At 39.9% G+C, this 26,529-nt stretch overlaps 1 protein-coding gene across 1 annotated transcript in view; it reads left to right on the top strand.

Annotated features, from left to right (window-relative positions):
* STAC (SH3 and cysteine rich domain) overlaps positions 1 to 26,529 on the top strand; it is a 69,979-nt gene that overhangs the window by 22,937 nt on the left and 20,513 nt on the right. Inside the window, exons 2-5 of the mRNA XM_023919458.2 lie at positions 639 to 915; positions 19,295 to 19,395; positions 21,563 to 21,644; positions 23,060 to 23,175. Coding sequence (XP_023775226.1) covers positions 639 to 915; positions 19,295 to 19,395; positions 21,563 to 21,644; positions 23,060 to 23,175 — 576 coding nt within the window. The remainder of the gene's footprint in view (positions 1 to 638; positions 916 to 19,294; positions 19,396 to 21,562; positions 21,645 to 23,059; positions 23,176 to 26,529) is intronic.

Below are 26,529 nucleotides of genomic sequence, written 5' to 3' on the forward strand. Positions count from 1 at the left end.
TAACAATCAATTGGCCGGCTAATTACCCTCTTACTGCTGTTAAGACTTCTGTCCTTCAAAAAAATAAATAAAAGTAGAATTTCTTAGTCAAAGCTAATTAAATGCATATAATCTAAAATACATATAATATAAAATGCCTATAATCTTTGTTTCTGCCAAATTCAAGAAACTTAAGTATATCAAATATATTTACTGAATTCACTTGTCATGTACTACCATTTAACAGCTATTCCTGTAATGGCTTTACAAGCTGATTAAGTACTCTTAGAGGATGAATAATGCTCTAAACTCCCTCATGCTTGAATACAAAGAGTATATTCTCCAATGCCTATAACTTTCAGCAATACTTCTTTTTTGTTGTACATGCAAATAAAGACCAGAAGAAGCATTCATTAGAACTATCAAGTTATTTCTGCCATCAGAAAACATGTGTAGGGTAAGTTGTTTTCTGATTGGGATCTGCTTTCTTTGCTCAGAAATTGATGGTTAAATCTTAAAGTCAGTTTTATTGTTCAGGTGATTCAAGGTCTGACAGTAGCTCCCAGGTTCACTTGGCAACAGCACACCCCAAAATCAAGAGCCTCGCATTTCTTTCACAGTAGAAAAAATAGTAATTATAACTGGTTTATTTGTTGCAGCTGCAGAAGCTGAAACGATCTCTCTCCTTCAAGACAAAAAGCTTGCGGAGTAAAAGTGCAGACAATTTCTTCCAGAGGACTAATAGTGATGTGAAACTGCAAGTAGACTTGATGCCTGAGGTGAGCACAAGCACTGGGCAGCTCCCCAACTCAGAAAGCCAGGCATCTTCGCCCACCAGAGCCCAACAGCTGTCAGAAAACAACAAGACTCACATCTTCCAGGAGCACATCTTCAAAAAACCAACCTTCTGTGATGTCTGCAACCATATGATTGTCGGTAAGAAACATTTTATTTAAAATCTCATTGTGTGTCCGTGCTAGAACTTGCAGGATGATCTTTCTCTAACTTCTGTGAGCCCAGATGTCTGCTTGAGAATATTCACACAGAGAGGTTCTGGATTTATGTCATATCTGCCACAGGATAACACAAATTCTACGTTTGTTGACAGATATCTTGCCTTGTAGACACATACTGTTATGAGAAATAACAGGTGAAGGATTCAGCTGGAATCAAACTCGTCTGTCATTCATGTTATACAGAGCACAAAGCACAAGTTGTATGCTACACTAGGAGCAGCAGAAACCCATATTGCAAATGTGGCCACTATCCTCACTCTTTTCCACTGATGCCTAATCGGCAGTAATTTTATCTCTCTTGTCTGCCCTCACATCCTGCATTGCCCCAGTTCCCTTCCACAGTGACCATACTTACCTCCCCCAGCTGTCCCAAATGTCACTTAAGGGACAAGAAGTAGCATCTGCTGGGTGGTAGGCTCTTATCTGCTTGTGTGGGTGTGGGTGTTGGCTGTCTAGGATGAATATTTTGGGAGACCAGGTCAAAAACCAAATACAACAGCCTAATTTACACTGCGGACTTTCTTGGGTTTCTTCAGCCTGATCCCTCATATGCACAAAACCTCCTACTAATTTATACCTCTGAAAGCCAGGCCTATCTGCTCTCTGAAGCTGTCCATGAGTATGTAAGTTCTGGCCAGGAACTGACTGACTTACAGACAGGAGATAATTTTGTTATTGTCTCTAGTGTGCAGAAAAAAAATTCCCTGCTGAACCCTGCTTGTAAGGTAATTTTCAGTGCAGTGTGAAGACCTAAAAAGCCAGCCTTCATGCAGATCATCCATAGGGCTGTGCAAGGAGAGGTCAAGAGGGAAGTACAAGTGCCTGGAGGTGTAGAACCTGCAAGGTCACCTCAGTGGGAAGCTGCAGGAGCTGCTATTCAGAAATCTGATCTGGGAAATTCACATCCTTGTGGCTAGTGCACACAGTTTGGTCTTCCTTCTACTTGTCCCAGCACAGTAGAGCAGGAGTAAATTCAGTGGCAATTTGCCAGTGTGAGTGACACAATTTTCACCTTTTAGGTAGAACAAGGAGTTAAATACTGAATTAGCTTCATGTAGAAGTAGTACAGGTCTTTGAGTACAAAGTATTGTCTGTAATTTGTATAGCTTACTGTCAGAAGCTTATGTCCCTTGGCATGGAAGTCACTGCCTTTTAGGTAACAGTATGGTAAGTTCTTGAAAGATGTTGATAGAACTGATCATTTTTCAAATGAGAGTGCTCAGTGTTCCCCACTTGTGTGAGGAATTTGTGGTCTTTGGAAAAGGCAGCTGTCTACAGAACATTAAAACTGATGCAAGACCATCTTGGTTCCATAAATTAACTTATATTCTCGCTTCACCACAGCTGTACTAAATCCAAGGAAACTAAGGAATTTTAATCACATTTTTTTGGTGTCATTTTCCAGTCTTTTAAAGACTTTTTTTTTTTTTTTTTTTTTACTTGAAGTGGTAAAATAAATGAAAGAGAGAAGCAGAAAAGTATCAGTATCAGGGAAGTTCCAGAAATTGACAGTAAGTCTGGAAGAGTAGTTAATTGAAATAACTTTATATAGGGAAAAGACTCAGAATTTGTCTCCTTCAGTAATGTGGATGGATGACCTATCAAAGCTTATTTTCAGAAACATATACTGCAGATATAAGTTCCTTGAATTTCTGGCTTCTTGTGAAGTTGTATGGAGATAAATATCATCACAAATCTGCATGACTCAGCAGCAGTGTTTCAAAATACTGCTGCTCATGACAGATTATTGCTGGCAGCAAACTTTGCAGAGAGTAAATCCAGTTCATAAACACTCCTGCCCTTCTCCTTTGCTGGGCACTCTGAGTCTGCCTGGAATAGGAAAGTCCTGAAGCACAGCTTTAAGCTTCAAAACATCAGCTTTAACCGCCCCCGTGCTTTCTGAACTTTTTTCTGTTCTCTCTGCTCAGGGTTTCATTTTTCTGTTCTCTATCTTAGCCACTTCATTAGCTAAAGAAGCCTTTTATAATTGCTGAAGAAACTAATGTGACCTATTTTGTCTGGTAGCAGTCTGACTCAGGTGAATTGCTCTGACCTCCTCCAGCTCATCTTTGCTTGGAGGTTAGGCAGAAAAGATGTTGAGGGTTTTACCTTAAGATGCCCTAGAGTATAGATGCCCTAATTTTAATAGAAAAACATCTCTGTTCCTGCCATCTTCTCACTTTGATCCTTACTGCAGTCATGCCTAGTTTTGCTGTATTGTATTTTAAGCAGCGTGGTAGATCTCGATGTTGCTATTTGACGTTCAATTAATCCATATAGGTTGTACAACTGTGGATTATAGGAGTAGAGAGGCAAAACAGGCAGCTTTCAGGAAACCCGGTCAAGCCTGCTCTCAAAGACAGACTGAAAAAGCCTAATTTCTGTTCAGGGACTCTGAATTTATTCTCGAAACATGGAGCCTATTTGTTCTCTGTATTTGCATTTTTCACAGGCAGTGACATTTAAGAGTAATGAGTCTATGTCTTTAAATTCCTCATTGATGACAATAAAGGCAAAGACATGATACATGTTTTTATGACTGGAGGAAAGATTCCAGGAAAATTGTGTCTTGACTTTAGATGGTTCCAATTTTGCCACCAGGTTCACCTTAAATGGCACTCTGAACTATGAACTGAGCAGCTCTGTTTGGTACACGGCAGTGTAATGAACAGTGCACAGCATGAACGTGCAGCGACTGCTTCAGTCTCACTCATGTGGCAGAATCCGTCTGGAGCTTCAGAGCGAACAGGACACATGGAGCAGAGGGAAGGTTCTCTGTGCTGCTCTTTTCACAGCAAAATTAACTTGAAATAATATCTTACTAGGAGAAAATACATGCATCATCTCTCTTTGATTCCTGGGCACTGTGAGCCAAATATTGCCATTGGGATGCAGTGCAATCAGTATATATGTACCAATAAACTTACTCTTTCAAATGTTTTTCATGCATCCCAGAGTGCAATGAAACATATTTAAAAGAAAATCTGTTTATTGGTTAGATTTCAGAAATGAAAAAAAAAGAGTATTAATAGTGTGCTTCATACCTCACTTTAAAGGCAGGAGCTGGAATGTTCCTACTAATTGCACTAGACTGGGACTCAAGTTCCACCTCAGTAAACAGAAGGAAAATTTGATACAGAAGCAGTAACTTTCTGTCAAATGAAATAATGGAGGAAATTTCACATTTGAGGGAGCTTTGAAGAGTGCATGCAGAATCCATTTTACATTAATGGGGCCTTCTTACAGCATCTAATTCTCCAATAAAATCATCATTTCTAATCATGAATTCAACAGTAATAATTCACATAATTTCAGAGCAAGTCAATAGTGCGTTGGAGCAGACTCTGTACTTCTTTCTCCCACTCACTGTTTTGCTGCTGTGAGTGCCTAACATCGGTTAGTTTAGGACTGAGGTTTCAGCTCGTGGAGGGCTACATATTTTCCTAAACATATCCACCCTTGAACATCCTCTCACAGTACATCTCTTAGAAAACCATTAATTTGCTGGTTTTAGTAGTAGTATTTATTACTATTTTAATATCTAACCCCAGCAAGGGAAAATTTGAAAATCAAAGTGTCTTGTGGAATGTATTACTCGATCATCATTTAGGAGACACTGGTTTTATGAGTTTTTTATTTTACATCACAGTGAAAAGAAAACCAAGTCAGATACCTGTTGAGTTTGCATGGTGTTATCTGCTATTTTCTGTGTTTAGCAAGAACGGTAAGCTTTGGCAGCGGCAAATTACGGGAGGCAAAACCGCCTATCACCAGCAAAGATAGATATTGTTAGATTAATGTTACATCATATTACAGCCTTAAACTATTCTGATCAGAAGCAAGTTCTTGCTCCTCTTCAGTCTCTGGTGTGTCATCAATCATCTCTGTGACACCTCACTGTTGAAGAAAACATGATGTCAGTACTCTACAGTTGAAAAATATTGTGTACTTTTTAAGAAAAACCTCCATCTGTAGAATTCTCAGCGTTTTACTCATTTGCAGATCATTTCCTGTGCTGATTCACATGGAAAAAAAAAAGGTTATTTTCCACATATTCCAAGCATATTACATGCAATTAATGTATTCCCATCTAAATCAAATATAAGTAATTCAGCAAAAAGTCAGGAGCTTTGCTTTTAAAATTATATTACTTTAAAGTGAATCTTTCAAAGCTGTGTTTTAAAGAAATATCTGCTTGTTTATATCCTGTCTTTCTTTGTGTTTTCAAAGTGTACTTAACTGTTTCACTCCATTCTTAACCTTAACCATGGCACAGAATTTTAATCAAACACCCATTTTTTTGGCATGCCTGTTAGAGCATGTTTGTCTGGAACAAACCTGCAGGAAGACCAGAAAAAATTATGGTCTACAATGTCCAGTAACAGTCAAAACCAGGTCCTTCTGGGTCATGCCAACCCTGGCTTAGGTAGTTGAAATCTTTGCATCTATAGATGTTCTCAGGGCAACTGGGTTTCTGGTTTGGATGCAGAGTCTCTGGACTTTTGCACCTCTGGAGGTAAATAACTCAGTACCTGTCTTCTCAGGGAACTAACCAGATTGCAGTTAGAGAAACCTGTGGAAAACAAATAAACAAGCAAAAAAGATAAAACCAAAACATAGCTGTAGCATAGCTTCCTTTCAGTCTATTAATCAATAATGCTTAAGCAGTGAAATTGTGTTATCCCTTCAGAATTGACTCACTCCTACCACCGTCTGTTCTGGTTTAGCCAGTCATTCTGGAGGTTCAGACAGCCAAAAAAGTACCATGAATAATTCTTTCTCACTTCATCTTTTAAAAGCAGCCTGCATTACTTTATTTCAGTGTGCAGTTGTGGCCGCTAGAACTTTCAACCCCTTTATCCCCAAAGCTGTATTGTAAAATCCTCCAGAAAGCCTCAAAGTTGATAAATTGGCCAAGCTTTTCAAATGCAGGAATAAAGGAAAGAAAGAGATCTAGACTGAAGCTCTGGTTTTTCTGTTAGATTTTCTGTTAGATCCTGCATTTGAACTTCTTCTCTTAGACTATCAGTAACTGCGACTAATAAGTACTGGAAAAACTCCATGGTTAGAGGAAGTGTTTATATAACTGTAATTTATGTGGATGTTTATTAAATATAGAAAAATTTCACAGGAACTATGACACAGTGCTTTCTGCCTCCAGTCTGATCAGCTCTCTCCTAAAAAATATGCTTGACTTTTTTTTTAAGCTTGCTGCCTCATTTCATGAAGTAGGCATTCTGGCTTGCTCCAAACCTGCCTCTATCCAGCATTTTCCAGGTAGACAAAGCCACAGTAAACGGTCACAGATTGATCCCCACTTCTTGGCAACAAGACAAAGTAGAAATATTCCTGGAAGCATGACTGTAACTGACTTTTTCCAAGGCTATGGTAGTTTGGAAGACTCTTTGGACAGAGATATTGGAAAAAACAAAACCAAAAAAAAAGGCATTTTTACTTATCTTGCAGGATGAAAGAAAAAAATAATGTTATTCATTCAGTTCTGCCCTCCACTCTTCCTAGCCTCTCTAGCATCTCCCAACACAGATGACCTTGAGGGAAGAGTTGCCACTTCATCAGAAGGAGAGTTGTCTGCTGTAGAGAAGGGTAAAGAGCTTCCAGCAGGGAGGACATACCCCTGGAGCAGGGCTTGTGTAGCCACAGCCGAGCCTTCCCTCATCTATTTTCCAGAGACACTATTACTACTACAGTATAAATTTGTTTTGTTTATTATTAAGTGTTTCCCTACAGAAAGATTTCAAAAGCAGCTGAATTCGGACTCCTTTTGTTTTGTTCATGAGGAAGAATCGTGAAATCATGCCTGACCAATCTGATAGCCTTCTGTGATGGCATGAATGGCTGGTTAATTGAGGGAGGAGTGGTAGATGTTGACTACCTTGACTTCAGCAAGGCTTTTGGCATGGTCTCCCATAACGTCCTTGTAGAAAAACTCAGGAAGTGCTGGATGAGTGGACAATGACAGGGATTGAGAACTGGTTGAATGGCAGAAACAGAGTCCAGTTGGAGGTTCATTGCTAGTGGTGTTCCCCAGGGGTTGGTACCAGGTCCAGTCTTGTGCGTCCACCAAGGACCTGTATGAGGGGATGGATGCACCCTCAGCAAGTTCACAGGCATTACAAAACCAGGAGGAGTGACCGATACCCCAGAGTCCTCTGCTGACATCCAGTGAGACCTGGACAGCCTGGAGAGTTGTATGGAGGGGAAGCTCCAGAAATTCAACAGAGGCACATGCAGGGCTCTACACCTGGGGAGGAACAATCCCAGGCACCAGTACACGCTGGGAGCTGACCTGCTGGAAAGCAGCTCCGCAGGTCCCAGTGGACAACAGGCTGTCCAAGAGCCAGCAGTGTCCTTGTGACCAAGAAGGCCAAAGGTATCCTGAGGTGCATTAGGAAGAGCTTTGCCAGCACTCTGAGGGAGGTGATCCTGCCCCTCTACTCAGACACATCTGGAGTGCAGTGTGCAGTTGTGGGATTCCTGGGCAAGAGATGCATGGAGCTCCTGGGGCAGATCCAGTGGAGGGCTACAAAGACGATTGGGTGTCTGGAGCACCTCACTTAGAAGACAGGCTAAGGGAGCTGTGGTTGTTCAGCCTGGAGTAAAGACAACAGAAGGGATCTCATCAGTGTCTGTAAGTACCTGAAGCGGGGTTTGCAAGGGGATGAAGCCAGGCTCAGTGGTGCCCTGGGAGAGGACAAGGGACAGCAGGCACAAACTGAAACAGGAAGATCCATCTGAAAATGAGGAAGAACTTATTTACTGTGAGAGTTACAGAGCACAGGAACAGGTTGTCCAGACAGGTTACATAGTTTCATGTTACAGAGACTTTCAAAGCCCATCTGGCCATTATCCAGTGCAACCTGTTCTAGTAGAACATGATTCAGAGGGGGATTGGACCTAATGGTCTCCAGATGTCATTTCCAGACCCAGTCACTCTGTGACTCATTGAAAAAGGGCTGTTGTGTAATCTTTTCAATAAGTGGTACCAGGTACCATCCAATATATTACTAAATGATCTACAATCCCTGCCTCTACCTCCTCCTTCCCTCCACTAAATTTACTCCTGGATTTAAGACACTTTGTTTCACTTGATGGCAATGAATGGCTCTGGGCACCTAAATCTTCTAGTGCTTTTGAGAGTCAGCATGAGTGAGAATTGCTTAAATCATCTCTCTCTGCTGTACTAAGGTTAACAGAAACATTATATTTTTTAACATGCATCTGCTAAAAATTGGTGTAAAATAATTATTTTACCCTATTAGATTGAAATTATAAATGCTTATCCTATAATCTCTTTCTTGAATTAATAATTCTCCATAAGCATAGACCTCCCCACTTCTGAGTGGAGCCCTGTAAGAAGGGCCAAACAAAAGACTTCTGGAAATATGAAGTATTAATTTACCCTAACTGTACCATATGCATTGAACTGTTAGTTATAGACCAGTTAGGTATAGGTAATATCATCTCTACTCTTCAAAATTTCCCAACAGTGGATACTTTGTCTGTTACAATAAATACAGTGGGAATAAACAGAAGGAAAGATATAGAAACACATTTGGTGTGAGCAGTATAGGTGTGCTCCACTTACTTCTACTCCCATTTTTTGATAAACATGGCAGAATGTATCCAAGTCATACAGTCCCACATTTGTAGAAAAGCTACAGGGAGCCACATCATATTCCTGCATTAAATTATTATTTTTCTTTGTTAACAAAGAGTTAAACATACTTTCAAGAAATATTGAGAAGAAAATATTTAGTTTGTTTATCCTCCAGGAGGGCTTCCTCCTCTGAGATGAAGCAAGAATGTTATCAGTAAATTGGATAATCAGGAACTGCTTAGCTGAGAAAAGAGGGTGGAAATATATTTTAAATTCTAATTTGTCCTTGAGCAGCATCAGACATGTTTCACAATTGTTACTAGATAATTTTCAAGCTCACTTTAATTTGGGGGAAATTGCTATTAATATGAAACTGCAGTTAATCCTCAGTCAAAAGAGACTTTAAAGAATGTTGACCAACATTTGCTGTTTAATTAGATAGAAAACAATAAGCATTTCTAGAACATCTACAATTAATACTTTAATATTATGCTAACCATGGTGATTTTTAACCAAAAAGTACATTAAAAACCACCAAACACCCTACTCAGTAGTGAGTAGGCTCCTGGTACCATTGTTCCTCGTATTAGTTCTATTGAAGAACATAATGGCAAGCTCAAGGTTTTTTAAAGGCCAAGGGATGAAGCAGAATGCAAGTGGGGTTTTTTATTTTTTATGTCCTGCTATGTACTTTTTCCAGGGCTCACATGGGATATTGGGTGTTTACAGATAAGCAAATTAAGTGCATCTTCTCGAAAGCTGACCTTCTTGCAAAAACATTATTTTTCTCTTTAGAGTCCTTATCTACCAGAGCATGACTGTTATGTGGATAATTACAATGCTGAATAGCTGACAAAAGCATTATCTAGAAGCAGAATTATTAGAAGCTTTACCTTACTCTGAGTTGCAGAAATCTTAAAATGAGGCACTTAAATGCTTTTGCAAGAAATAGCACAGTGCCATCATGTAGAGTAAAATGCCTACCCACGTTTGCTTGTTGCTGTCCTTAATATAGAAAGATGTCTCAGAGAGCAGTGATCCTTGTGGCTCACATGGATCATCGCGTGCTTTCCTGCTTTGGTAACAGGAATGCAAGTTACCACAACTTCTCCAGTGCTCTTCTCTGAACTGCCAAAATTTTAGTTTTCCAGGTATACAAAATCCAGAGCTGTTTTCCTCTTTGACATACATTTACCTCGTACATTGAAGGGTGCTGCAAGCACATGGGTCCTGACTTTTAATTCTGAAGACATGCTCAGTAAAAGATGACATGTAGTTGAAAATTGTGATTTCATTGTAGTTTCCTTTATAACATGCAGGGAGTTGTCCATGTCCATCATTTGACAGAAGTTTTTCTTATTCATTTAATTAGTAATTGGTGCCACATGGAAGTATACCTGTAGATGTGCTTTAGGCCAGTACTGCTATGTGTCAAGTAAAGGATTCTCTCAGGTTATAAGAGTGAAGGCTGAGATTGCCTCTTTGAGCAGATGACAGTTGTAAATGAAGTGTTTTTACTTCCCAGAGTGTGTGATTTCACTGAAATCAGTAACTATTTCTGGAAAAAAATTACCAACACCCCCACCCCCCCACCTCCCCCAACCTGCACTTGGTGTGAAAGGTTTCACTTGGATGTTTTTCCATTGGTTGGAAATCAGGAGGAATTCACAGAAAACAAGAAAATATACTGGAAGGGGCTGCCCAGGGAACTGGTGGAGTTACGATTCCTGGAAGTGTTTAAGGAAAGACTGGATATAGCATGCAGTGTCATGGTCTGGTTGACAAGGTGTTGTTAGGCCATAGGTTGGATCAATGATCTCAGAGGTCTTTCCCAAACTAATTGATTCTGTGATTGTATATATTGGAAAAGAAACTGAAACATGTTTTGCTAAAAAATGTGATTGTAAAATTCTGAAAAGTAGAAGCACATTCTGACTACCTGTAGAAATACCTTCCCTGAAAACAGATCCCACCAAAGTGGTGTAACCACCCAGTTATTTATGGTGGTGCCCTGAATTCCCTCTAGTCCAAACAAATCATGCTGGCAATTGCACCTGTAGCTTCTAATGAAATCCTCCTTAGCTATGTGTCATCCAAGGGAAGAAATGGCTTTGGAACAGAAATCTGTGCCTGTGGCCAGATCCTGACCAAGCATTAGATTTTTAGTCACATGTAGTTATATTTTGTTGCTCCACTTCCCATCTCAATCACTAGCTACTGTAAAATGGAAAAAGGAGGGAGAAAGAGGAATTGTGGTCCTGCTAAGTCCCACCAGCATTTTGCATGCAAGGCCCATCACTGCAGGCACTGCCACTCAGCTTGTGCTAACACAGACCTGCAACAACAACACTGGGAGCTTGCATTGCTGAGGGAGTGGTTTTACTGCAGAAGGAAAGAGCCCAAACGCTCAGAAGTCTGAAACAGCAGAAGGCCAGTGAACAACTGGCTATATGTGTATATATGTGTATATATGTGTATATATGTGTATATATGTGTATATATGTGTATGTGTATGTGTATGTGTATGTGTATGTGTATGTGTATGTGTATGTGTATGTGTATGTGTATGTGTATATGTATATGTATATGTATATGTATATGTATATGTATATGTATATGTATATGTATATGTATACGTATGTATATATAAAATAGGATTTTGTGGGTTTTTGGGATTTTTTTTAATTAAACATTTTATAGTTCTAATTGATTTTCCTGATCTTCTGGCAAATGGCAGTCTCTCATTTCAAGCCCATTGATGATGATGGAGCCACATAACAAACAGGCTATATTAAAAATCCATTTGAAGAGAAGAGAGGACATTAAATCCCTTTGCTGAGGACAGACTGTTCTTTTGTTTTGTAATTCATTTCCCACATTTTCAGCAAGTTCACAGTCCTGGTCTTCATTTCACATCATAGTTTTTGTTCAAATTTCTGGTTTCTGTTTTCCAACTCCTCTGTAATGGTACAAGGCCCTTGGAAGATAAAGGTTTTGGCACATGTGAACGACCCCACAAAATTCAACTGCTTTTTCAAAGCATTTCAAAATACAGGGAAAAAAGGCTGAAACTGATGACTTTTCATTTCAAAACATGCAAGACCACAGGTGCAAATAAGCTGAGTCTGTCAAAATGGAGATCTTGTTCGAAATCTGACTTTCATCATCTTCACCTCAAGAAGAGTTACTTAAATGCTACATTTACTAATACTACTGAGACCAAAATCAGCCATTCATCTCTGCTTGTCCTCATTTGAGATAACACATCAGGCTTAACTTCTCCACGTTCCCTTGTCCTGTTCAGCTCTGGCACCATCATGTCCCACAGGCAGGTCTATGCCTTTCTTCTCTGAAATATTTTCTTCCTCAGCAAAGCAGCCCAGTTGAAAGACCTATAAGCACAGTCTCATCAGTCTTGAAAATTATCCACAAAAGTAGGTATCAATAGATCAGTGCCAGTTTGTTCATAGCAAAGAATGTTAGATGTGATTTAGCATGTTTAGTGTTTAGGGGACGGGGACATTTTCTTTCAATAATAGCTGTTAGTTTATTTACCATGGCGTTCCAGCATCCTAATTAACATTTAGATGATCAAAAACCTGAGATGATATTTTAAGAATTGTGGAGGTGGATATTTCCGTTCAGGGATAGCCTTTTATAGCAAAGCTGCTGAATATGTGAAAAGTGCATTTTGAAAAAAAAAAAAAAAATTCTTATGGCCAAATTTTTAAAAGACTTTATTTTAGAAGGGATATTTTTCATCTCTGTAAAAGTCTTGCAGAAAAACCTGCCTATTACTGCCTCATTTTTTTCTCAGCATGTCATTTCTAAAGAAAACTATGTCACTAGGAAGTCAGTTCTAATTTTATGCACTGTTTTGTAGCCTGCCTACATGCAAAGCAACTTTTCTTGCTATTTAAACATTGGATATTGTTATGGAGAAACTGGGATAGGGATTCAAATGGACCCACACCTCTCAGTGACATGTAATATAAAATTTATTCATTTTTCAGGAAATTCATTTGTCATTTAACTGGACATCAAGTCCTACTCTACAGAATGTAAATATACAACATCCAGTCTCTCTCCACATCCCATTTGGTTTGGAGTGACACAAGGTGTCAGGGAAACAGGACACTTTGGGCAGTCAAGGCATCATGTCAACACCTGGCAGCTTGCTTCCGAGTTCAGAGGTTCCTCCTTTAGCTCAAACATGTTGTTGAATATCCCTGTACAGTGTACCTCATCCCAAGAAATTATAAATTTAACACACCTAAACCTCTGTACATTTTGAACTGGCAGATATAACTATTAAAAAAATCCGACCCACAACTTAATAAAGAAAAAAACCTCATTACTAAAGAGTAGCCATCAATTTGAATTCTCAATCAGGTATCGTGCAGCAATGACTTCCAGTGTTCAGCCCTCTGGGGTGGCTGGGGAACTCTGTGTTCAGTCTTTGGTCTGTGGCCCACCTGATGAATAGATGAGGATCTGTGCCTCTGTACTCTTCAAAATGTCAGCTGGGAAAAGTGCTGGGGCAGCATCAGTTAAAAAAATAATCAGAAGGGTGCCAGGCACTGGGACAGAGCATAGTTTGTAAGGTGGCTGGAGGCTGAGGAGGGGTGAGGAAAGGACTTCCCAGCTCATTCTTACAAACCTAATGGTTTAAATGAATTAGGCTCAGGGTTTTTAACTTTAAAGATATGGATGTCTCGTGTAGAAAATGCCATTCTCTGATCTCCTCACAGCTCTTAATTGAAATAGAGAAGGAGAAGCGCTTGTCCAGCAGCAGACAGCCACAGGGGCAGGAAGCAGCTTCAGAGGAATTTTAAAAATAGGAATTTCTTTCAACATCAGAGCTTTTATGCAAAACCAATTAAATTAAAACTAAGAAGGGGGTATGAGAGTAGAGTGGACAAAACCTTAGAGATAACTGCAGAGGCACCAATCCCATTTTGGGGGTTTCCTCTTTTAACAGTGGCATCTTAAACCCTTCACTGCTGCAATACTGGCCCAGCTTGTTTAAAATTCTCCATTTCTCATAAATGTTGGCATGGACGAAGCTTTCTGGTGACAACTGTAAATGCATTTAGGGAGAAAGGGGCAAGACGTTAATTATTTTTATCAGCCTCCCACAGCAGAAGTTGAAGTTCTATAGAAATTATGTCATTTTTAATGTATTTATTTTTGAAAGTTTTAAAACAATTTCTGGTTGGTATTTTGCTCTCAGCTGGAATGATAAAATGTAGTGGTTGGGTCATAGCTGGATTAGCTGGAGGTGACAGTCTCTCTGTGTCTCTTTCCCTTTCTCTTTCTTTCTTTTATAGACGTGAACATTTTTATCCTTTCCTTTTTGTTTTTTTCCCCACTTTGGCATAAGTGCCTAATATAGTTATGTTTATACAGTCAGCGTAACATCATGTTGTTACCAACATTTTCTGTTTTCTTGGAAATTTCTCCAGGCTGTAGGGTTTGTTCTCCCTCTCCAGCCATTAATCTTGTGTTGAGACTTGGAACAACAGGCAAAAAGCATCAGCCAACTGTGCTGTGGCTGTAGCTGTGCTGGCCAAGAGGATGATACAGGTTCCCTTGGTGTGTGTGTTTGTGTGTGTGTGTGTGTGTGTGTGTGTGTGTGTGTGTGTGTGTGTAACAAGCAGATTTTCATTTGCATTCTTTAGGAAAAAATGTGACTTTCCAGAAATGCACAGTAGTTACTAAACTGCTTTTGTAGGAAACACAGACAAAAAGTTAGAATCAAATTCTGCCCTGCTTCCTCTGTCTTTCTCTTACTCCAAATATTTCCATTCACCTATATTGTGCTGTTTCCATTTAGGTTTCCTCCAAAAAATATATAAATTCACAAAAGTGATGCAGTGTGTTCTTTTAGTGGTACTTAAGGTCATATTATCAGAACAGTTTAAGATTCAATTTTCCGTGACTGTTCTGGAAAACCTGGACACTGGTTTAGATATTCAAATGGGAGCTGACCCAGTCACAGAGTATTTCTAGCAAGGTGTTATTAAATTTGACCTGCTTTTCAAAACAATGCATCCTTCCAGACCTAGGTGCCTGGATATATTAGCTGATATGTGAAGAAAATGACTGGGCAGAACCTCATTTGTAAGATTACTTAAGAGCTACTCAGTATTCTGACCTGATATTTCCTCATTTTTTCCAGTGAAATACTGTTTCTTTCATCAGTTTTGCCTTTTTTTGTTGTTGTTGTTCTTTGAAAAAGGAATACTAGCCTATACAGACCTGGAGATAGTTGATACATTAATGAATAGGACACAGAGGACATTTGTTCAAACTTCTGTGTGTCTTTTTCCCTGTATGAATTTCATGACTACACTGACACTGCTTCATTCACTGAAGAGGACATGTTAAGTGTTCATGGACACTATAAGTCAGATAAACATGTCTAGTACTTTCTATTCTAAACCCACTGTTTTAAAGTTTGCAGTTTTTACTACTTAAACATGCAAGTGGGCCAAAATAATATTAGTGCAACCTCTGACAGTTTTACCCCTTAGTCCCCTAAATGAGAGCCATCTCATACAAGTTTTGGCAAGAGACAAAGACAGCGAGCCCATGAGAAAACTCACTAGGCCATTAATCACTTTGTATTCGGAATGAGGCTAACACGTTACTCAAGAGATGATGCTTAAAGACACACACTGACTGAGGAAAGTGAAAAATAAATGTTGAATAGAACTGCCCATTAATCAAACGCTGTCTGACCTGTTTGGTGAATGAAGTAGTGTGCCTTGAATAAAAATAGTGAAAATCACATCCCCAGACAGCTACCAAAAAGCAACTGAGTAGAATTTTGTTCTGTCCTGATCAGTATTTAGCAATCAGCTTAAGTAACCTTAATAAGGGTCTTTGGAAAAGAAAGCAGGAGGGATGATTGCTTTTTGAAGGTAATAGAAAAGCTATCAAAGCTGTTAGTCTACTCCCCCTTTGAATGAAAACCAGAGTAAAAAGTACTCGGGTTCCTCCAAATGGAGCTTAATTGTTAAGCCTTTTGTTCCTGTACTTCTGATTCACCTCTGATTGAAATTATTCCAGGTGGGCTAAGACATAGCAGTGACTACTTCCAGCTTTGCTTAAACGGTGGTATAGGGGAATATCTGCTGGTGGGAGTAAACAGTAGGCTGCAATCAGGCCATCACCTATTTAGTGGGACAGGAATCAACCTAGTGGTGATGGTCAGGCTTGAAGATCATCAACCAATGTTCAGTAGATGTCCCTGAGGAGACTGTGTTAGTGTCCAAGACTTCACTAACCGGAACCAGCTCAAATGTGAACTCTCTCTGCCCCATGCTTCAATCGACAGGAAGATTAACCCAGTGGGAATAACCATGCCACAGAGAGGCATTAAACTTTGAACAAGACCTAGTACCCTATGGCAGTGAAAGAAAATTATCCTCAAATAGTCTGCCCTATTTTGTTCTCATAGCTATTGCTATTATTGTTACTATTTTTGTCAATTTTAATTTTTTTTTTTACTTTTATGGTTTATTAATACCACTTATTCTATTATTTAATATATGTTCAGACATATTCCTAACTTTCTTGTGATTTCCAGGGGAATTTATTGGAAAATAATGGTTCAACACTTTCCTATATCCTGTGCCATTACTTTAGGCATAAGGAAATAACTTTCTTATACTGATGCATGACTGTAGAACTCTCACTGTACTCACTTTTCCTTAAATAACTTCCTTGCAAGACCCATGTTCTGTCTGCTTTTTACCTATTTCAAACCAGATATCTCCTAAAATCTGCCCCATTCAGGCGTCTGCAAGGTCAAAATGTTTGCAAAAATGGGAGGCCAGGAATTGATGCAATGAGTCAAACCCTGGTCTCATTTACACCTGTACTGAATGCAATCTCTTCTCTGTGATGTGACTGTGATTGTGCCTAATTTCTGAATCTCAGGAAGTTCTGGGTCAGGTACATTGCCGGTATGTATTTATCTGATTCCTGGCATGCACTATTTTTGAAACAGCTTAGCAATGGTTCTCTGAGTGATTTAGTGTAATGGGGAAGAGAAACTGAAGAAAGAATTATTCTGTGGGGGAAAAAATATGTGTCTTGTAGAAATGCCATTTTCAGAGCTCGAGATATGGTGGTTAAGCATAAATACCACATAAATGCTTCTTCTCCAAGCTCTGTAGTTATTCCTCAGTGGGAGGCGGAGAGATGCAGGGAAATTTTTTCCAAGGTAGCCCCACTGTAAACCAAGTAGTTACAACTGAAAATGGGTTGAAGATTGGAGCTTTTGGTAGTTACAGGGATTTCATTTTGATTTACAAAGACTTCTTGTAGACTCAAGTGTGTGACTGAACTACTTTTCTTCTCTTTGAAGCCACTACTTAGCTACTCAGATATAAAAATATGGCACTCAGCAATGGAAAATACAGGGCTGTTCTTTTGTAATTTTCTTACTCATTTTCACATGACCACAGATTTCTGTTCTGAAAGAGTCAGGGTTTGATTTTTGAGAGCAACAGATGCTTCAAATTCATTTTGCACATCATTTGGGAGCACAGTTGTTTTGACAAATGTGTATCTTCTGTGATCACATGGTTATAACATGTAAGGACCAATATCCACCTTGCAAAGTTAACACTAAAATGGCTGGAAGAGCATAATAGCCAGCAGGAAGGACTGTCTGCAAGACTATCTGCCTTTTCACAGCTAAATCTTAGGAGTAACTTGGTATAAGAGTAACTTGGTACATACCAGCATGAGAGGAGAATTAGACCCAGTGTAAGTACTGATGTGTTGCATAGGTCAACTGTGATGTCATTTTCCTTTTTGCATTCTGCCCTATAAATATAATGAAAAACTGTGAGGGAACCACTCTTTTCTCAGTGCCAATTGTTGATCATCAGGAAGGGTGATTCAGCATTCCATCATCAGTAATAAAAGCACAAAGCCACAGAAGTCAATATTGGTTTGGGCATGTGTAATTGAAAAGAAGCTGTAACTGAAAAAATCCTCACAGCACACTAATCCAAGTGCAACCATGCAGGAAGAAGAAACCAAACAGACGTGTTCTTCTAAGAAATCCTGAGTTTGCTAGGAAAAAATACCCCAGAAAAGAAAAGAGAAGGAAAGGATGTCTGGACACACTGAAAGGGGGTTGAAAGGGGCAATGAGTGGGGACCAGGAGCTGACCCCACTCCCTTGAAGTCCCTTGGACACTCCGCACACTCAACCCCATTCAGTCCCTATCTCTCCAGCAGTCTCTGTAGGAAGGTGGGGAGGATCTGGGTTCCCTGTCCTAAAGGGAGCTGACAGGTGAAACATCTGAGCCTGGCTCACCGCAACAGCCCATGGCTACCTCAGCCTGCCTCATCTGGCTTGGAAAAGTGGCCACTTCAGACACCTCGTCCTCTGAAAGTGAACACAAGGCTTTGGCACCCACTTGATGAAACCTTCCCTGAAGTGCTTCTTTCTGAGGTCACTTCACTGGCAGCAGGTACATGGCTTTGACTATTCAAATAACCAACAAACTTAATGAGTACTTTCAGATGCAGGATCCTTCTGACTAATATTTATCATGTCTGACTAATGAGGGCCGGTTAAAATGTCAAGAGTTTTTAGGGTTTTTTATTACCTCATTTCATACTTACTCTCACAGTAGATATAATGAACAGATACATTGTTTACTTGTTCTGTTTATGCAGTCCTGCAGGAATAAAAGAGTTGCTGCAGCATCACTGCTCCTGCATAGTTTAGGAAGTGTTATGGTTGTATGAATAAAAGTGACTGTTCTTGCCTGGAAGCAGGCAGACTTGGGTCTGTAATTTAAACATAGGGCCTCACTGAAGCTAATGCAGAGCTACTGTTGGCCTAGTGGGAGAATTCTACTTCTTAAAGCAAAATTTCTTCTGTAGCTCCCCTAGATGTGACATATAACTTTTCCACTGTCAAGGGAGGAGAGCACTGTCAAACTTGTGGCACCCTCACTGCTCCACTCAGGGACATGCAAAGAGCCCTTCCTGCCCCCTCTGAGCTCTGGCCCAAGATGGTGAGAGCAGCAGTCCCTGGGAGAAATTGTCAGTATTGCTCTGAGCATGTGTAATTGAAAAGAAACTACAACTCAAAAAAAAAAATCTTCACAGCACACTTATCCAGTGCAACCACGCAGGGAAAAGCAACCATACAAATAGGAATGTGTTTGCCTATGGGTGAGCAATGGCAAGGGAGCTGGGTTAACCCTTTCACATGTGCCTGGAGGTACCTCTCACCCACAAAACCTGGGCCTCTACTGGTGGCCCAACTCCCCAGAGCTGCTCCAGAGCCCAGGTGCTCCTTCAGTGGCTCCCTCAGCCATGCACAGCCATGCCAAGACCTCCCAAAATAACAAAGAGTTTTGCTTGGTGTTCAAGAGGCAGAGACACTGTTGGTCAGATTATCATATAGCAGAGTATAGTCCAATATATATCTAAAGGCAGCAGCTTGGGAAGGAGACTGGAGGGAAATTGCCTAAAATGGAGAGACAATGGGTGCACGAACGCACGTTTTTAAAAGTAGGCAAGGCAAAGAATGCTGTCAATATCTGCTCTACTGCAACTGACCCGTCAGTTCTTTCAGGTCACTTGTTTCAGTGGATGGAAACTATTGATTTTGTCTAATTCAATCTTTGCCATGCATTTCACAGGGACAAACGCTAAGCACGGACTGCGCTGTAAGGCTTGTAAGATGAGCATCCACCACAAGTGCGCAGACAGCATCGGACAGCAGCGCTGCATGGGCAAGCTGGTAAGTGAGCAGCCCAGGGCAGCTTGTGCTGGAGCCACTTTCTTTGTGTGCCTGAACCCCAGGTGTGCATTTAGCTGCTGCATTAACAGAACCCACGCCAGATCACTTTATTGAGGTGGGAAAAATGAAGCCAGGTGGTGCCCTGTTGTCAATTTGGGCAACTGCTGCTGCACAAGAATGCAAACAAAACCAAAGCACAAATCTGATCTTCTTTGTGGATGTGAAAATACAGTTACAGAATACAAATTTAGCTAGCTAACAAAATTAATTACATTGATTTCAGCTGTGCTTGCTGTAGTGTAAACCTCTCAAAGAATGCTATAAATTAATCATAATATTTCAGTAGGGCTTAACAAATGAAAAATCCTTCAAATTATGTTTTATTGTTTTCTCTGCTGTTAGAGATTGAATAAAAAAGAATAATTCACCTTAAAAAAAACCCCAAAGGATATTTCACAGTAAGACACTACAGAATTTGAAGCAAGCTCTCAGCAGGAGAGCCTGGGAGGAGCTTGCCTCTATATGGACACATCACTTTAGTGCCTGGGTTGTCTTCTGAGCAGCAAAATCTCATGCCTGGCAATGACAGTACACCATGTATGAGATAATTCTAACCCACCTTGTTCACTTTTACAGGAATATGGTTCCTTTTGGTTACTTTTGGCAAAAGAACTTGTAAAAAAACCAATTAGAATATGAAAGGCAAATACATAGATTCATGTTTCGGATGTTCTCTGATTTGTTGCAACTTGAAGGCACTTGAGACAACTATGAGCTAAAAGCAAACAAGTTTTACTGTGTTAAGTGATGGGAAAATGCAAGCACTAACTTCAAAAGTGCTACAAACCCTACCTTGCACTGGAAAGATCTTTTCCACACAAGAGTGTTCACTGAAAGCTATTGTTGCTTACATCCCTGAGGCAAGTCTTTATGTATCTAAACCATGACCATAGTTCTAGTATGAGGCATTGTGGTACAGGAAGTTGGTCTGTGAAGGGCTCAATGACAATCCCTGGACAAGGCAAATATTATCCCATGTTAATTGATTCATGCATTTCTTGATTCCAGCCTCAGGTCTTGTCATTATCAGTTTACAAAAACAAAGAAATAGAGACCAAATTTACGTCAGGAAGTTGTCAGCATAGTCACAGGAGTTTTGTGAGTTCATGCTGATGCTCTGTCTGAATCTAGCTTGGGGGTAAATAAAGGCTGAAGAATCTGGAATTTATTCCTCTAAAACTCCAAGATTATCAGTCCCTTCAGTCTTTTTCAGTCTTTTCTGCAGCTCAGTACCTAAAGAACTAGTTGTCTATCAGGTTTTGAGGTACACTGAACAGAGGATATGGAATATATGCACATCTATGCGAATCTTCCTCACTTCTCACTGTGACTAGAAGTTCTCACAGACTGCAGACATTGGAAATCAGAGACCATTTGTGAAATTCCAGTGCCTTGAAAGCATTAATTTGGAGTACTAAGCATTTGCCTGAATTGAGATACATTTTTTAGAGTGGAATAGGCACCATTTTTTTCCATATTATGGTATTCTTTAATAATAACTTGAATTGTTATGGTGCATTTCTCTACAGGGGGATACTGAGAATACCTGGTAACAGGTTGGAGAGCTTTTTGACCTTACAAGAGAAAAGAAAAAAAAAAAAACCACAAAAAATCAAACCAGAAGTGGAAGCTGCAGTCAGTCAGTAGTAAACCTTAGAAAAACCTGTAGAAAGGTTCTAAATTCCTTGGGTTTCACATGTGCATATGTGGGACATCAGGATTTGGAGTTAGGATGAAGAAGGATAGTCATATGTTTAACAAATACAACACAATGCAAATTCACATTATATAAGATAGGGAAACTTCCTAGAACCTCTAATGATTCAGCAATTCTGCTGCAATTAAGTAGTGCTGCTTTTGTGAAAGTCAAAAGAGAAAGGAAAGCTGAAAATGAGCCCCAGCTTGTACATAAATATATGAAACTGATTTTTTTCTAGGAGAAAAATCAAACATCTGATCTCTAAACCTCACAGTGACTGAACAACAGGAGGCAAATTTCCAGCCTCACCACAATGTTCCACCATTAACCAAAGAGCTGAGGCTATTTCTACTTCAGCAGTCAAGGCAGGCAATGCACTTCACTTGTTTTTGCTTTTTCTCCCCCCAGCCAAAGGGATTTCGACGGTACTACAGCTCACCACTGCTCATCCACGAACAGTTTGGCTGCATCAAAGAAGTGATGCCTATTGGTAGGTTTTGACTGCTTTTCCATTCAGTCTTCCTTTGGCAATGCTCTGCAACAGCAGCGGCAGACTTCCAGCCATGGTATTTACCCTCAGCAGCCGTCCAGCTCCTTTCGGTGACTGGATGCCCTTCTGCCATCTCAGGAAAGGACCACTTCAAAGATACAAAGCTGGAAGAGGAGAGGGTGTGTTCATTGTGTGTTTCACTCAAAACCCTGTATGCATACCTCTTAGCAATTAGACTGTTTATAACAATGACTACCTGAGATCAAGGTAGGAACTCAGAAGTGAAGAAACACTGAAATATGGAGATAAGGGTGTGAGACTGGGAAAGAATAGATTAAAAAGAGGGGGATCAGAACAGCAGGAGGCATTCAAATCACTGGTCCAGCTTTTGAGGGATGCTTTTTCATCCATATTTCTTACTTTCCTCATATTGTTTACTGATTATATCTACATGTTGTCTGAGTTCTTAAAAGACCACTTTTTCCTCCCTGTAATACCAAATTTCTAAAGAGAAACATTTTGAAATGGAGAAGCTAAGTTTATTCTGGAAAATATTTTTCCTAACCAGGCAGACCTGGAAGTGCAAAAAAATAAGAGCTAAAACTGGTAGTCAGTTTAAAACTACTTGTCTGATGACATTTGCATTGTTACTGTCAGCAGTTTAAAAAAACAAAAATTACAAGGATTTCATCTGAGTTTCTCTTTCTAAAAAACACCTACCATTTTTATCAGAAGTAATATAAGCACTTTCAATAAACTTTGGCTAAAAATATGAGATGTGATTTGCTATTACCAAAATCCAAAATCTATTGTATTTTCTCAGTACTTTGGCTAAAATTTCCTTCCTTCTGCATAGTGCTACAAACGTGTCATAATCTTCATGCCCACGGCCTTGTATCACAAGGGAAGTTGAGGTCCAAAAATACAATATGTAGAAGAGAGTTTGAACTGAATTTTCTTGTTCCCAGTGAAGACATCCATTTCTCTTGCATAGGAGTTGATTTTTGTGGCTAGCTAAGAGGGAGAGCTGCTGTTGAGAGTGATCTAAGAAGTCACTGGTAGAGACAAACATGGATTAGAACCTCCCAGTATTTTGTCTTCCTTACCTCCACACAGGCAGCACCAGTGATGATTAGAGAAGGAGAATATCAGGTGAAGAGAGACAAGGCAATGGCCAAGAACTGAAGAGCCATTATAAGAGGATGATCTTCATGGGAGTAGAGAGGCAGCAGAATATTGACAGCAATTCCATTAAGTTCAACACTCACTTTTGACCAGGATATTCTCTCAAATTGTTTCTGGGCATACAGCTCAACCTCTTGGTAGAGGCAGGTGTTGCTCCAAGTTAAGCAGGAACATGATCAGAAATATTCTCAAGGTATTGATTGATACATGTTTTGTTCCTTCTGTTGCAGCCTGTGGAAATAAGGTTGACCCTGTGTACGAAACTCTCCGCTTTGGGACTTCTTTAGCCCAGAAAACCAAAAAGGGAAGTTCTGGAAGTGGGTCTGATTCTCCTAACAGAAACTCTGTAAGTATCCCACATCTTTCTTCCATTTTCTTTCTGGAACAACAAATATTCATTCACATGAGCTTCTGCTGGAGTTCACAAAACTTGTATTTCAAAATGCAAAAAAACCCTAAAATCTTATTCTCGTGTTCTGTATTGAGACCAGAAAACTAGTTATTTTTGCAAATTTTATGTATCTTTTAGATGACTGCTGAGAAAAAGAGAAAAGTACTAATTAAATTAGTGAACAGTTTTTATCAGATTGGAAAAGGAAATATTAATGTTTTTATTTTGCATGTCCACACAGAAGTGTAACAGAGATGTTGAACTGTCAGGCTGAAGTAGATGCATAGTGATATTTGCCCTTCATACAAGTGATAATGATGAGTTGGAGTCCTCAAAACCTAGATTTAAAAGTACATGACCCCAGTATAAGCCCAGACAAAATTAAGACATTGCTACTGCAACAAAGTAAGGGACTGGGACCTCCACCTCTGTCCGCTGCAGAATCCTAAGGGAGGCATTACAGATCCTTCTCTCTCCAAACCCTGAATATAGACAGGTGTGCTCAGGTTGTTGTATCCAGACAGGGAGGTTTTGGCCTTAATGATAATGTTTGTCATTCACTCTCTCCAATCATAAAAGTCACTTTCTTCAGGACCATGGTAGAAGAGGTGGAGAACAAGGGAATGGATAGTCCCCTTGGCCCTGTCTTTGCTACACCCATACCTTGTTCAACAGTAACATTGGCAATTTCTTCCTTGCAGAAATGGTTATTTATCCCAGTATTGGGATCCATGAGATCAGAAGGTCCTTCGTGGTGTTAAAGGAACATTTCCTACCCTCTCAGCCTCTCATAAACAGGCGCTTACACCTAATGTTTGAGGTCTTCTTCCATTCCAAAGAGAGCCTCCCCACCAGAAAAAAACAGCAACAAAAAACAAAAACAAACAAAAAAATAAAAAAAACCACCACACCTGAATCCACTGGAGGCTAAAGCTGGTTGTCATCTTCAGAAATCAGACCCACATTATATGACAATCTCTTCTGAGCACATCTCATAAGACAAATCACTGGGCACAGAGACATGATGAGAGTTGGTCTCTCAGTCTCAAAGCAAATACTTATGTGTTTAATACCAAGCCATGCTAATATATGTTTGTCTGTTTAATATCTGTAATATCTTTGTTACATTTCCCTGGTTTTTAAATGCATGGTCACTCACACAGCTGACCTGTAATCTCAGATGGTATAGGTGGACTCTAAGCAGACATTAATTCATGTCAGACAGGAAAGACAAACTAATTAAAGAAAGAATTAAGTGAAGTCTGCAAGGAGTTTATTAAGGGACATGTCCTCTATCCACCCCCATTTGTGCTTTAAAAGGAATTTGCTAATTCTCTTTTCTTTTTTTTAAACCCAGAGTGACTCTACCTTCTGTCGCATTATTACATTTCTTTCTTTCAATTATTTAATTTCCTTTGAAACAAAATTTCTATAAATGTAATTATTGCTTTCTAAATCAATAACGTTTATGTTGAATTATAAATGAAGACTCAAGCGTAGAAATGACTAATGCTGTGTCAGCTTACTCTAGGGAGCTGATCATAACTAGGTGGGGTGTGGGTGTAGAATTAGGAACACAAGTTCATTACAGGAATTTCTCCAGGGTATTGAAGCTGAGAGAGATTGTAGCATGTGTCAGCATACAGGAAATAGAACACTTTAGAGAATTGAATAAACAGACCTGAGAAACCATACATTTTGCCAGCACAAGCTTGTGGATTGAGACAAGGATAAAAAAACAGGGTAGACACAACCCTGAACAAGATGAAGGAACGGCGGACCTTTAAAAGTGATGTGTGACCTGGGAGAACGGACCAGTGACTGCAGCAGGGATGTGGCACAGAGCCTTTAGAAGCACGTGTTGTTAGTAACTCAGAGGGACTATGACCTTTCCCCAGAGATAGTCACCTCTGGGCTGCTCTGCTCCTCTCCAAGCAGAAGCAGCAATTCAGCTGTGAGGCTGTGCTGAGTCCCCGGGAGAAGGAACGTGCCTCAAGGTTCTGCCATGTCACCAAACTAGGGGCACCAGGGACATGGAGACACCTGGGACACTGCTTCACCTTGCAGGTGGTGTCCAAGCTGTCCAATGCCTCTCTCTGGGTCAGCAGAGCTGCTCCTGCTGAAGGTGGTGAAAAGCAAAGGTGACTGGCCTAGGGGCTGTACCTTGCCCCTACAGCCATGAAGCTTCCATACTGCAAGCAGTTCATGTCTCTGCAGAGAGTAGAGACAACCACCTTCCTCTAAACTAGCCAAAGTATTTTTAACATGACTGAGCTGTGTGGACGTACTCACTGATTTTTCCGCCCGGATTCTGCATTTCCCATAAAAGAAAGAGGCCATATGCTCCAGATTTACTACCTACTGCTTGCTTCAAAACTGTGCTTCTGCAACCCACATTTATACAAAAAGGCACTTGAGGTGATGTAAATGTGAATCCAGTTCTTGTTAGTTTTTTTGTGGATTAGCTCCTCTCAAAAGCAGCTTTGCACCTCTATCATTTCTATTAGACCATTTGTCATGTAGTCATTCAGTGAAAAATCATTAAAGGTAAATGAGGTTGCCTCAGAAGGATTTGGATGAGCAATATACTGAATAGACAGTCACCACACATCCCATATGCACTAGAACTTAACAAAATAACATTAATTGCTAAGCAGCAATAATGAAGATAGTCTATGAAAATTGAGGAATATGCTGTAACACTGAACTGAAAAACAGCTGGGACTTAGTCTTTCAACAAAGCCAGTCTTTCTCTTCTCCACCCAGCAATCAGAATCCATAGATATGCTTTACACTGGACCTGTGTAAATTTTATTATTGCAGTGCCTTCTCATCCTCTGGTGACCTATTTGGGCAAGATGCAAGACAATATGACCTGCTGCAAAAGGCTGAGTCTAAAAACAAGGAGCAACAGAACAGCAAAGTATATATTCTTAAAATAGCAAGGAAAACAAGACACCTGTGGCATAAGTCTCCTTTCAACCCCTTTGTTTATTGGTTTCCTTCATGGAGAAGTAGCTAGGAAAGTACTAGATAGGAGAAATAAAATTGTGAAAGTACTTTCTAAAGAAAGCTTTGCTGTCAACACCAGTAAAAGGGAAAGAAACTATGTGAAATCTATAAAGCAATTCAGATTCTGCTCCCTAAACAAAAACAGGAGTGTTCCTGTGATGCAGGCCCTGGACTGAAAAGCAATAGAGCAAGCTGTGTGTACAGTGCAATTGTAAAGTGTCATGCAATAACATTAAATCCTTCTTGTGACTTAAAATTTGTGAGCTAGAAACAAACTAAACTTAGGAACAATGTAAG

The sequence above is a fragment of the Cyanistes caeruleus genome, chromosome 1, assembly GCF_971803275.1.
Source record: "Cyanistes caeruleus chromosome 1, bCyaCae1.hap1.1, whole genome shotgun sequence".
In the NCBI taxonomy this organism is placed as follows: domain Eukaryota; kingdom Metazoa; phylum Chordata; class Aves; order Passeriformes; family Paridae; genus Cyanistes; species Cyanistes caeruleus.